Genomic DNA, 14,194 nt, shown 5'->3' with positions numbered 1-14,194 from the left:
GTAATTCATTCCTTCTTTGATTCCCATATAAAGGTAAAGGTAAAGGTTCCCCCGCACATGCGTGCTAGTCGTTTCCGACTCTAGGGGCCGGTGCTCATCTCCGTTTCAAAGCCGAAGGACGTCCGAGGACGTCTCCGTGGTCATGTGGCCGGCATGACTAGACACCAAAGGCGGACGGAACGCTGTTACCTTCCCATCATAGTGGTCCCTATTTTTCTACTTGCATTTTTACATGCTTTCGAACTGCTAGGTTGGCAGAAGCTGGGACGAGTAACAGGCGCTCACTCTGTTACGCGGCACTCGGGATTCGACCCGCCAAACTGCCAACCTTCTGATCGATAGGGTCAGTGTCCTAACCCACTGAGCTACCGCGTCTCTATCTTATAAACTATAGAAAGTGATAGAAAAGTTAATTGTAAAAATAAATGGTATGCAGATATCGGAAATATTAGTTTAAATATATAAATATGTTTCTAAAAATGTTTAACACAAAAATATTTTACACTTTGGAGAAAGAGATTGAGTTGCCTTAGTTTGTCAGGCTCCAAAAGTATAATTTAGCCAAAAATATCCATTGAGTTTCTATGGCTAAGAATGAACTTGAATTTGTGTCTTCCCAGTCTTTGTCCAACATTTTAACTATTAAGTAGTAATATGTCTCCAGGAAGTTTGACTGTGTTCTTCAAAAACTAATAAATTGTTAAGTTATTTGAAACATAGATTACCAAAAATATAGTTTTCTGACTATAGAGAGTTGGTCCCAATACACAGCTTCCTTGATATGCATTTCTTCAACCATTTGTATTATGGTATTACCTGAACATAATGGTGTTTTGATTCTTGATTAAGTTAGTGAAATCCAGAACACATAACTGTTGTCTCATATCTATATATATTATCTTTCTGCAAGGGTTAGTTCAGGCAGAAGTGTCTACTTGAGATCTTTTGGAAAAGACTTCATTCAGATTTGCTGCAGTGCAAAAATATATAAATGTTATGTTGTTTTGTTACTGTTACTTGTTTTGATTAGATTATATGGACAAACCTTTGGAAAAGCCATTGAAACTAGTGCTGAAAGTTGGAGGCAGTGAAGTGACTGAACTTTCAGGATCAGGACATGATTCCAGTTATTATGATGACCGATCAGATCATGAAAGAGAGCGACATAAGGAAAAGAAAAAGAAAAAGAAAAAAAAATCAGAGAAAGAAAAGCATCTTGATGAGGAGGAAAGACGGAAAAGAAAGGTAAACAGAGCAATTTCAAGTAATACATGTTGTCTTGCACTTTTAAATATGTTTAAACTCTGTCATAAAGTCATATAACTGGAAGGATCCATTTTGTCCTAAAGGGATATAACCTGTATGTCAGACCTGCCTCATCCATTAGGAAAGAAAGATCCTCAACTCTATTAGGTTGAAGCAAAAGCTTCTTTTACTAAAGTCGTTGGTTGCAGTAAAGTCAGGCTAGCTCTTAAGGTTTTCCCACTTGAAAAGGATATAAAAAAGATTCCCTTCTCCCCTTCCCCTTCCCCCTGTTACCAGTCTGTGCTTCACCTATCAGAGCACAATCATATTTGTCCCTCCCCCCCCCCCCAGCCTTTGATGGCAAGAACTGGCAGGACCTGACATTCTGCTCCAATGGACAGGTATGTTAGTCTGGCAAAGGAAGAGAAGAGGGTAGGGAAAGACACAGAATGTTTCATCATTAGTAATTGGTTCAATGGGGGTTTGTCATGGAACCTCTTAAGCAAACTAGAGGCTTTAATATGTTTGGAATCAACCTATTCAGTCTCTGAGGGAGGAAAATCTTTCCATGCCACCAGATATTGTTTTTTCCCCACTACATAAGAGTCCAAAATGTCTCTGACTTCAAAGTGTTGTTCTTCCTCAATCATGATAGGATCGGGAGCTGGTTGCAACTTTGGACGCAGGGAAGTGACCTCCTGTTTCAAAAGACTGCTATGAAATATGGGGTGTATGCATTTGAGCATTTTTATAGTTTTAAGTTCCACAATCACTGGGTAAATGACAGGACAGCTACACACAGTAGAGGTGCTGCTGGGGCCGGAGGGGAGGCCGGGAAGATTGCGGGCACTGGCAGCGGCACTGGTGCAGAGGGCAAACACACATGTGAGCGAGACAGATGTGCATGGCCGAGGCGCTGCTCGGGGCCGGAGGGTGATCGCACACGCGAGCGCCCTCCACGCCGGCACCGCCACCAGTGCCTGCAATCTGCCCGGCCTCCCCTCCAGCCCCGAGCAGCGCCTCTGCCGTGTGTAGCTGTCCTGTTCGCGAAGCCTTCACTTGCCTACTGGATATCAGCAGCCCAGATTTGGTAGCTCCACTAAAGACCTGCTGAGGTCATTTCTCTTCGCCAAGCAGGAGGTGTGATCCAGCGCCTGCCACTGCGGCTTGCTGCTGTTCCCCAAGTTTTTCAATTGACAACCCATAGCTGCCCTCGAAAGTGGCTGGCTGGAACAGGCAATCTAAAAGCCTGATCGGCTGAGACGTGTCCAGGCCAGGGACCTGGCTATGGCGTCACTCCTCCGTCGTCCTTCGCCTGCCCGGTCGCCGGCCTGGGACCAAGCCCTCCCGCCTGGTTGTGATGTGGAGGCTCCGTGCAGTGCTGCTTCCAGCCGGCGGAGGCTGCTGTGGTGGGCGGGCAGGTGAGGTAGGCGCAGCGTCAGCGCCCTCCTCCCTTCCCTTCCTCTCCCGCTGCTTCTCCCCACGGTGTCCTTGTCTCGGCATAGGTAAGGCTGAGCAAGTAGTCGGGAGGCAGCATCCTCTGGGCGCGCTCTAGGAGCCACGAGGAGGAGCAGCCAGCCCCAGGCGGAGTTGCCCCGCTGTGGCGCATGAGTATCCGGAACAAGCTCAGCTTCCTTCTTCCCAGCTCTGGGAAGCCGAAGCACTCCGTGCCTGCTGCGGCCGCTGCCTGGCCTGCCAGCTCCTCCTGGGGAAGGAAACCATCCCACCCCACCCCGAGGTGTCTTCTCCCACAGCTGAGGGAAGCAGCCTGACTACGCTTGCCTTTGCTCGTCGACTTTTCTCTTGCACTTGGGCTGTCCGATTGCAGCAGCCGGAGCAGCCCCTTAGCCCAGGCAGGCGGAGACAACCTTGGCTCTTTTATGACTTGTGGACTTCAACTCCCAGAATTCCTGAGCCAGTCATAAAAGAGCCAAGGTTGCCTATCCCTGCCTTAGCCCTAAGGACACACCTGACTAGGGAACCGGGCGGGCGGGCAAGTGAAGGCGCCCCGCTCAAAAACCTGGAGCGGATCTCCCATTTGGTCTGCAGGGAAAGCGGGACCAATTGGAGGAGAAGCTGCAGCCGGAGGCAGAGTCCGTTGGATTCTCTCCGCTCTCTTCTCACCAGCCCCTCCCTGCCCTCTCAAGCCTTAGACTTAGGCAGGGAGGGAAGGAAGAAAGGAAGGAAGGAAAGAAAGGTAGGGATAAACAGTAACATGCCTATTGAAAGTTTCGTTTCCCTCCTGCCCACTCACAATAGTAACCCATTGATTTCCCCCCCCACACACACACACAGGCACCCTGCAACCTGAGGGAGGGAGGGAGGGAGGGACAATGGAAGGGATGGAGGGAAGGAGGAAGGGACAAAGAAGGAGGAAAGGAAGGAAGAGACAATGGGAGGAAGGAGGGCACCCACCCCAGTCAAACCCCCTCCACCAGAGACCCATGGATTCCCCCCACACAGGAACCCTGCAACCTGAGTGATGAGCTCCCCCCCTTCCCCCGGCCATTGACTTAACTTGTCAAAAAGTTGAAAAAGGTTATCACATGACCCTGGGACACTGTGACCGTCATAAGTATGAATCAGTTGCCAAGCATCCGTATGTAAATCACATGACCCTGGGGATGCTGCAACAGGTGAAAAATGGTGATAAGTCACTTTTTTCAGTGCCGTCATAACTTCGAACAGTCACTAAGTGAATTGTTGTAAGTCGAGGACTACCTGTACTTTATCATTTTTCCCTTTTTGGGGGTGGGTCAAGTTTTTGACACCTTGCTGGGTGACTGGTGGTACTCGGACATTGCCTTATCCTAAAAGTGGTACAGTGGGTGAAAAGGTTGAAAAGCCCTGATCTAAATCATTGAAGAAGACTGAAAGGTACTGGGCCTAAGACAAAGCTTTGGGGTACCCCATTGCATACTTCCCTCCATGTAGATGCAGTTCCATTGAGGACTACACATTGAGTATGATTGGTCAACCAGTTACAAATCTACCTGGTAGTTATGCTTTATAACCTATATTTTTCTATTTTGTCAAGTAGTCTACTTTATCAAATGCTGAAGTCAAGTAAATTATATCTGCTGGTTCACTTATTTTGTCCCTTTGTCAAAGAATGCAATGAGATTTGTATGGCATGATCTGTTTTTGACAAACCTATGTTGGCTTCTGGTTATGACTTCCTTGCCTCCAGGTGTTCACAGCTTTGTTGCTTGATTATCTTTCCAGATATTGATGTGAGGCTGATAGGTCTTTCCTGGATCATTTCCCCCCCCCTTTTTTTTGAAGATGGAAACTACATCATCCCTTTTCTAGTCATCTGGTAGTTTCCTGATGCTCCAGGATCTTTGAAAGATATGGTTCAGTGGTTCTGAGATCATGTCTGCCAATTCTTTCGGAACTTTGCAGTGTAATCCATCTGGTCTGAACTCGTTTAGAGTTCTTTTATCATTTTCTTATTTATTTTGATTTGTATTCCTAATTTGTGAACAATCAACTAATGCTTGTCTTGGGTCAAGAAAAAATGATATGAATTTGACAGCATAAGTGGTAAGCACTCACAGTTAAAGCTGAAGCAATTGGCCAATAATGCTGAAGAGCCAATGGGAAAATGTTTCTGTTGACCCTTAGCAACAAGACTAAATGAACAGTATGGGAAAAATAGTACTGAAACAATCCATGTATTATCAGGAGCTGACAAAGTTAGAAGGAGATTGAGATACTTCCTTAATAAAATATTACAAAAAAGAAACCAATAAAATAATTTTGTTACAGAAGATATTGCTCCAAACAATCTGGCTCCTCATTTTACCAAACTTGGTAAATACTGCATTCTAACCACTAGCCCAGCACAGCTTCTATTACCCCTACAGAAGTTTTCCACTTCTGTCTTTCAACTCCCAGGCATGGGAGGAGAGGAACTTTCTAATGCTATTTTAGTGTCTAGCAACTGCCACCTGACTTACCGATGGTTTCAGAAGCAGATGAGATTTCCTTTGAGGCGGTTTCACTGCCTTCTTTATCAAGTTTCAATGGGAACTCAGACAATGAAGAAACTATACAGGATGGGGGGAAGCATCTTCGAAGAGCCCTTGGAGGGGGAAGAAAGCCATGTTGGTGGGGGGGTGAGAGGAGGAGAGGAGCAAGCTGAACTCGAGGATGGGGTCAAACAGTTTGCAGTCACTATGTTCCACAACAAACACAAGTCCATTCCCCCTTGAATTCTGTTGACCCTTATCTATTGCCTATTTGGTTTGACTGTTAGTAGATCAGATTCTTGTGTATAGATTGCATGTAACAAACTCTTAGAGGCGGGTGATGGCTCAGTGGTTAAAGACACAAGGTTTGTTGGCTGGAAAGTTGAAACCCAGGTTCAAGACTGCCATGCGACAGGGTGAGCTCCTATTATTTGCCCCAGCTCCTGCCCACCTAGCAATTCGAAAGATGCAAATGCAAGTAGATAAATAGGTACCATTTTGGTGAGAAGGTAACAGTGTTCAATGCGCCTCAGCATATCATCATGACCGAGGTAATATCTTTGGACAATGTTGGCTCCCTCAGCTATAAAACGGAGATGAACCCTTCCCCTTACAGTCAAACACAACAGGACAGGGGAATCCTTTTCCTTTTGTGCTTTAAACTCAACTCCTGTTTCTGATTACTTGTGCCTGACAAACCAATTCTTATTATAATACAAATAAAGTAAAAAAATTCGTGCTTATGCAAGTCTATTGAAAAACAATCTGCACTAATCAAGTTCTCCATTACCAAAGTAATCTCCTCCAACAGAAGCTAAGAACTTTATTCAAATGAGTACAAACACACTGCAGCAAATCAGAACACCAGAAAAAAGAAATATACAACTATAGAACATCTTACAGCAAAATGGATACTCACACAACTTTATCAAAAAGTCTCTGACCAATCAACCCATTAAAGCACAACCAATACAAACTGAAAAGAATAACATCATATACCCAAAACATCTCAGAAACAATCATCAATCTTACAACCATAACAAATAAAACTATAAGCCCTCCACACATCTTAAATAAATCAAAGACCCAAAAGTCCAAGAAGAAGAAAAAAGTAATCTGTAATTTCCTATAGGACACTACAACTATTGTGAGGCACAGACAAGACTAGCACAGTGTATTCATAAACACCAACTAACAGTCAAAAGACACCATAGAAACGCCTTAATTTCACAACACATGATTAAACTCAACCATAGTTTCAACTGGAAACCTGTGAGCATCCTAGACCAAGCTAAATCCAAAAAATGTTTGAAAGCTTGACATTCAGACAAATCAGCCATCAATAGACATATAAACAAACCACATTTAGACACCATTCAAAAAAGACAATAAAAAAGCTAAAAAGGTAACAAAAAGACCAAAAGGCATTCTCTCCAACAACCTAAACACAGATAAGCAGACATTATAGTAAGCAAGGAGAGCCAGTTTGGTCTAGTGCAGGGGTCAGCAACCTGAAACAGTGAAAGAGCCACTCGGAACCGGTTCCCTCACAAAAGGAAAAACTGGGAGCCGCAAAAATGTGTGCGCATGTGTGTACATGCGCACATGCACAGAACAGGGTTTGACTGAAGAGTGGAGCCAAGGCAAGATATGCACCTACCCTGCATATTTGAATTGATTGGTTGAACTTTTTTAGTCCCACTTTTTTTTGGACTGCACATGGCAGAGGACTGGGAGCCGCAGGAGACGGTTGAAAGAGCCACATGCGGCTCCGGAGCTACGGGTTGCAGACCTGTGGACTCTAGTGGCTAGAAAACAGAGACCATAAGTTCCAAGTCCTGCCCAGATGGGTGAGTTTGGGCCAGTCTTCTCTCAGCCCAACTCACCTCACAGAACTGTGGGGGAGGGGGAGGAAGTTGCTTTGGATATGTTAGCCGCCATGAGTTATTTGTAAAAGGCAAGGAAGGAGGGAGAGAGGAAGGAAAGGAAGGAAGGAAGGAAGGAAGGAAGGAAGGAAGGAAGATATAAAAAAAATGAAATGAGATTATTAGCAACAGATAAGCAGAAAACAAAACGCTCTTTTTCAATGAGAAAACCACATCTCTCCCTTTTTTTGGTTAAAGTTTTATTAGTTTATAATATACGATACAATGAAAATAGAAAAGTAAATAGCAGAAAAGATGGGGAAGGGAAAAAGGAGTAGAGAAGTGAGGTAAGGGAGCAAAAAAGGCATTAACTTCTGATTTCCTTTGGTGCAGTAAGTTTGAGTCTCAACTTCAGACCTCAGCCTTTTACTTTTAAAAAGTAATATAAACTACCCATTTCGATAACATCACCTCTATCCAATTGGTAGAACCCAAAGTAAAAAATTTCTTTTTTTTCTACCTCAAGCACAAAGTCTAGAAGTGGTTTCCACATAGCAATAAAAAATATTTGTATTTTTTTCTTTAATCAGTACAGTCAGTTTAGCCATCTCTGCTAGCTCCATCAGTTTTTGTAACCATTCCTCCATTGTGGGAATCGATGTAGTCTTCGATTTCTGAGCGCAGAGTAATATTGTTGCTGTCAACATATATAACATCAAAGTTTCATATTTTTTCCCAGGTCTTTGTTTTCTTTACATATTCACTTTAAGAATTTTCTGTATTAACATTTGAATCCTACTCCAATATTTTCTTGCTTTATTACACGTCCGCCATAAATGATAAAAAGTCCCCTCTTTACCTTTACATTTCCAACATTCATTTGAAATACCTTTATACATTTTTGTTAACTTGTCTGGTGTTAGGTACAAATGGTAAATGATCTTATAAAAATTTTCTTTTAAATTATAATTTAATGTAAATTTTCATCCTTTATTCCACATATTTTCCCATCATTCAAGCATTATATTATACCCAAAATTCCTTGTCCACTGAATTATACAATGTTTTACTTATTCATTTTGCAGATTTAATTCAATATCATTTTATAAACCTTCGCAATAATATGTTCATCACTACCGCACAGTAGGATTTCCAATTCATTTTTAACAAAATTAAACCATGATTCTTTTTATCTAACTTAAATCTTTCCTTCAATTACATATATGTAAACCAATGGCAAACATGACCTTCTAATTCTAGCTTATCCTTGGATTTGACGGTAGGCTCACCCAAATTAAAAGATATTATTTTACCATAGGTCCACCAGTTTGGCCTCATCACCATCTCTTTTCTAAAAAAGGCTTCTTGTGGGGAAACCCGAAGTGGCACCTTCATAGAGAACATTGTTTTATATTTATTCCAAACTGTTAAAATGGCATGCCTAGTAAAATTATTATTAAAATCAATATTTACTTTCACTTTGTCATACCATAGATAACCATGCCAACCAAACCTTAATTCATAGACTTCTAAGTCCAGTAACCTCTTATTCTGAATGTTCACCCAAATCAAACAACAAGCATCAAAGTACAGTTTCAAATCAGGTAAACCCAACAGTGGCGTAGCGTGGGTTGTCAGCACCCGGGGCAAGGCAACCGGAAGCGGAAATAGAGGGGCGGGCGGGCGGTGACGTCACGTCACTGCTGAAAAGACGCGCCCCGCAGCGGCGTAGACTTTCCAAGAAGAGTCGCGCGCATGCGGGATGCTTCCGGGTCCCTCTTGAGGGCGGCTGGGCGGGGCTCCGACCTGCAAGAGCCGCTGCATTCAAGCTCGCACGTGAGCCCCGCTAAATAAAGCCATGCATGCGCACGAAGCTAGGCCGGCCGGCCAGCGGGTCCGTCTTCGCTCGGCCAAACCTGCCAGGGCGCCTGCGGGGCGCTTGCCGTTGGCCTGAGCCTGGGCGGAGAGTTGGCCGCTTCTATTTATTTTATTCAGTTTATGTGGCCGCCCATCTCACCTGCCGGACTCATTTCACTTTGCAAGAAAGAGCAGCTCGAGAGCGGAGCCAAGCCAACTCTGTGCAGCCCTTGGGGCTCCCTGAGCAGCTCAGTGCGAGCGCGCCCCCCCAGATGTTGCACCCGGTGCAGCCGGCCCCCCCTGCACCCCCCACGCTACGCCACTGAAACCCAAACCCCCTTTTTCCTTAGGATCTTGCAGTAATTTATATCTAATTCTCAGTTTTTTCCCCTGCCATATAAACAGAGATATCCCTTTGCCATTGTTTAAATGGAGTATCAGTTGCAAATATTTCACCTTTTTCTCAACCCTAAAACTGCACTTTTTAGTCAGTATATCACCATCCTGTGTGGTCATATTCTTAATTAACATTGATGTTTTCTGCTTAATTTTGAAACTGGCCAAGTCCCAAACTCATTTAGTTTCCTCATTAAGTGTTCTATATTATTATTTAGGTCTTGCAGGAATATCACTAAATCATCCCCAAAGGCCCTCAATTTATAAACTTTCTTCTTAACATTAATATCTTATTTTCTCATCTTGCCTGATATTTCTGTTCAGGACTTCCAACACCAAAATAAACAACAGAGGAGACAGTGGACATCCCTGTCTTGAACTCTTTCGAATTTCACATGAGTTAGTTAGATCGCCATTAGTAACAATTTTTGTTTGCTTTGACCCCTTGAATAAAATTCCCCCAAAGTCCATTTCTTGCAAAACTTTAAACATACAGACCCAATTTAAGTTGTCAAAGGCCTTCTCAGCATCTAGGAATATTAAATCTGCCTGTTGTTCATTGTGATATTGTAAGTATTCAATAATATTCAAAACCATTCTCACACTATTCTTTAGCTATCTTTTTGGCAGAAAGCCTGCTTGGTTGTACATATATATATATATGTATGTATGTATGTATGTATATATGTATATATGTATAGGTGTATGTATGGAGAGACGCGGTGGCTCAGTGGGTTAAGACGCTGAGCTTGTCGATCAGATGGTGGCAGTTTGGTGGGTGAAATCCCGAGTGCCGCGTAACAGAGTGAGCACCTGTTACTCGTCCCAGCTTCTGCCAACCTAGCAGTTCGAAAGCACGTAAAAATGCAAGTAGAAAAATAGAAACCACTACGGTGGGAAGGTAACAGCGTTCTGTGCGCCTTTGGCGTCTAGTCATGCCAGCCACATGACCATGGAGACGTCCTCAGAGAAGCGCTGGCCCTTCGGCTTTGAAACGGAGATGAGCACCGGCCCCTAGAGTCGAAACGACTAGCACATATGTGCGGGGGAACCTTTACCTTTACCTATGTATGTATGTATACACACACACCTGTAAAACTTTTTTTTAGTCTTTCTGACAAAATTGCAGCAAATAGTTTATAATCCTTATTTAATAATAAGATTCGTCTGTAGTTCTTTATCATCATGGCATCCTGACCCTCCTTCGGATTTTTATAGCTTCTGAAATTTCAAAGGTAGTTATCGGATCATTCATAAATTGTCTCTGAGTTCGTGACAATTTCGGCAAATTTTGTCTGAGCAAATATTCATCTATTTTTGACTCCTGCATCCTATACGAATTAGAATAAAAATTGTGTAAAGTTTTTTAATCTGGTTATCAGTTATTACTTTATTACCTTCACAGTTTTTTTCAATCATTCTCTTTTCCCTCTCCTTTCTTAATCTATATGCCAGCCATCTCCCTGGTTTATTTGCAAACTCAAAATGTCTTTGCTTCACATAACTCAGTTTTGTTTCTATTTCTTGGACTGTTAACATAGACAGTTGTTGGCGTAGTAAGTTAACTTGGTGCAGAATTTTAGGGTCCCTACATGACTTTTGCAGATCAATTTCTTTCTGTCTTATTGCATCGAGTATTTTGGGGGTCTTTTCCAAAGACTTTTTCTTCTCTAACAGATTGTATTGTATAAAATAACCCCTTATAGCTGCCTTACTAGCCTCCCAAACAGTTATTATATCCATCCCTTTACCTAAATTATTATCAAAATATTCATGTAATTTCTTTTTACAGTCCTTTACAGTTGTCTCCTTTTGTAAAATAGATTCATTTAATCTCCATCTATAACTCAAACTCTTTTTTCTAAAGACCAAAACAACTGGGTTATGGTCAGAAAAAGATTTAGGTAAGATATCAACTTTCAAAATTCTATTCGCTAAATTTTTAGAGGTCCATATTAATCCTTGAAAAAGATTTGTGCCTTTCTGAAAAAAGGTATATTCTCTCGTGGAGCCATTTTTATGCCTCTATGAGTCTATTGGCATTAAATTGTCCATAATTTCAAAAAATGACTGATAGTTTGCCTTGGGATGGCTTGTTCCCTTTAATAGATGTTCTGTCCTGAAGAGGAAAAGTCACTCCATTCCAATCCCCCAGCATAAGCCAATATTCACATGAAAAAGGCAAGAGTTAATCCATAAGATATTCAAAAATATTGGCTTTCCTCTCATTTGGCACATATAGATCAATCACTATTGATTTTATTCCATTAAATTCAATTTCCACTATTACGAATCTACCATATTCATCTGATAGAAGTACCCTAGGTTTAAATTGGGATTGTATATATAGAACCACTCCATTTATCTTTTTTTCCCTGCAGATACAAATTCCTCCCCATCTCTTTTATTTATTAGATATTTGTCATCTTGTTTTTAATGTGTGTTTCTTGAAGAGTGATTATATCAGCATTACGTTTTGTCAAATGATGAAATATTTTTTTATGCTTACATGGGGCATTAGCCACATTGATATTCCATGAGTTTGCATATTTAAATGAAACATCACATTCCTGTACAGACATCTCAGTCATCTCTTCTTCTATGTCTGTTTTTCAAAGCTGGTCTGTTTCTGAAGACTTATCCATCTCCATCTCATCACCTAGTTCTGAAATTAATTTATCTCTGCCTAAAAACTCCTTGGTTTTATAGAGTTTAGTTGAAATCTTTGTTCACGGTGTGTATGTGTCACCCCCTTATCCCAACAAAAGGGAATTTTTCTAATCTTCAGAATATCTGTAAGGAATGAATAGGCTTTCTATTTTCACAAAATTCTTACAGGAATTTCTTTCAAAATAATTATATATACATTTTCTGTTCTTAATTTCAACTTGAAATGACAGTTCAGAACATGGTCTCTTGTTTTTCTTACAAAGTGAATCAAAACATCTCTTGGCAATTTTCCCATACCAGCAAATCTTGAATTCAGTCAATATGCCTTGTCTATGTCCAAATAGAGCCTTTTTTCATCACAATCAATTAACGCAGCCAAAGCTTTAATCATCCTTGCTCTGATGTCCTCCCCTGGTTGTTCAGGAATTGCTTTGAATCATAATTGAAATTCTTTAGCATGAATTTCCAGGAGAATTCTCTCATTTACTTCAATTTCCAGAAGATTACCTTGTTTACCAACTTTGTTTTCTAAAAATTCAATCCTGCCCTTCACCTGCTTGATCTCTCCTCTCAAACCTTGTATCTCATTTACTAACTTAGAAATTTTTAATTCAAGCTTAGTTTCCATCGCCTGTATTCATGTATTTTGGCTGTATATTCATACAGAAAAGATCTAAAAAATTCTACATCTCCTTGTATCTTCTCTGTTCTTTTACAGGTAGCCATCTCTTCAAACTATAATTAATTTAGATTTTAGTCTAAATAATGCCACTAAGGACATATTAAACGTGAAATCACAGTTCTCTGGTCTTTGGCTCCCTCATGTGGTCAAACAGTACCACTACACTAAGAACAGTTTCTTTTTGTCTACTAGTAAAGCAAAATAATGATGAAAGAAAAAAAATCAAAACTATTTCTCCCCCTCCTTCCAGCCAAAACAAAACACCGTTCTGGGAAGCTTTAATTTAAAAATAAGAAAGAGTTCAGTAAAATCTGTTATATAAGTAATCCTCCAATAGTTTTTTAAATCCAAAGTTTCAAAATAAAGTCCACCATGTTCACCAGCTTCTTTAATTTGGTTTGGATATTCAAGCACCTCCACTCGCCATATTGAAATCCCAAAGCCACAGAATGACGATGATTCCATAAAAAGGAAAAGGCAGGTTACAATCAGAGGAAGCAGAAAAGGTAAATATGCAGAAACTAGTGTCTAAGAAGCGGTGACAGATTTTTTTGTCTATATTAAAATGGCTGACTCCTCCATAATGAACTTGTGTCTTGGTTGCCCAGCCCCCAGCTAGAGATTCACTGGATCACTTCTTCTTCTTCCAGAAGCTTTCTGAGAGCATCCAGCTGTCCATGGGAGCAAAAGGGTTAATTTCCAGAATTTCCCTTTTCTCCAGGGAGGTTTTTTTCTGCCTTAGAAAACTTTCTAAGGCATTTAACTGTGGGGGAGTCTATAGCAATCTAAAACAGGGGTCCCCAGCCCCAGGTCTGTGGACTGGCACCAGTGCGCAACATGCCAGCAAGCAGGCTGCACACACAAGCAAAGCTCCTTCTTTGGGATGTCAGCAGTATTCAAAACCAAACCCCTCTGGTCTGCAGAAAAACCTTTATCCATGGCACCAGTCCCTGGTGCCCAAAAGCTTGGGGACCTCTGATATAAAAGATTGCAGCATTCAAATCTGAGGTCTTGTCCACCAACACTGTTAAGGCAAGCTATTGCATATAAACAAACCCCAAATTCACTAGCATTGATGATGCTACTTACTACTCATTTGGGTAATGAAATGTCTGCGAGCAAGTAACAAAACTCAACATCAAGGATTCCATGGTTAATTCGTTGAAAAGGCAAATCTTTTATCTTGTTTCTTACTTTCCATCATTTTTCAATTTATCTTAAGTTATATCTTGCTGACATTTTGTTTTCTAGATAGACGATCTTTGTTACTAAGCTGATTCCTTTTCATCTGGGGTTTGAAGTGGGAACAATGTGAATGGACTTTCTAAATGAGATTATTAGTAAACATATAGTGGTTTTTAGACCATTCTTTCCACAATTTTCATTATATACTGCTCTTGATGACAGGAGATAAAATATCTTTGTCCACATTTTATATCTTCTTTGAGTTCTATTTCAACAGCCATTGTACTGTTTCTGGCTTATTTTGTTTTCTTCTGTACAAA

The 14,194-nt window shown here is 41.3% G+C and overlaps 1 protein-coding gene across 8 annotated transcripts in view; it reads left to right on the top strand.

Annotated features, from left to right (window-relative positions):
• BRD9 (bromodomain containing 9) overlaps positions 1–14,194 on the top strand; it is a 122,408-nt gene that overhangs the window by 2,168 nt on the left and 106,046 nt on the right. For all 8 annotated transcript variants that reach the window (XM_083377113.1, XM_083377118.1, XM_083377112.1 and 5 more), the window contains one exon: positions 1,031–1,245. In XM_083377113.1, coding sequence (XP_083233239.1) covers positions 1,031–1,245 — 215 coding nt within the window. The remainder of the gene's footprint in view (positions 1–1,030; positions 1,246–14,194) is intronic.

The sequence above is a fragment of the Vipera ursinii genome (assembly GCF_947247035.1).
Source record: "Vipera ursinii genome assembly, chromosome: Z".
NCBI lineage: Eukaryota > Metazoa > Chordata > Lepidosauria > Squamata > Viperidae > Vipera > Vipera ursinii.
The sequence above is the reverse complement of the archived record's forward strand: the minus strand, read 5'-3'. Positions and strand labels throughout refer to the sequence as shown.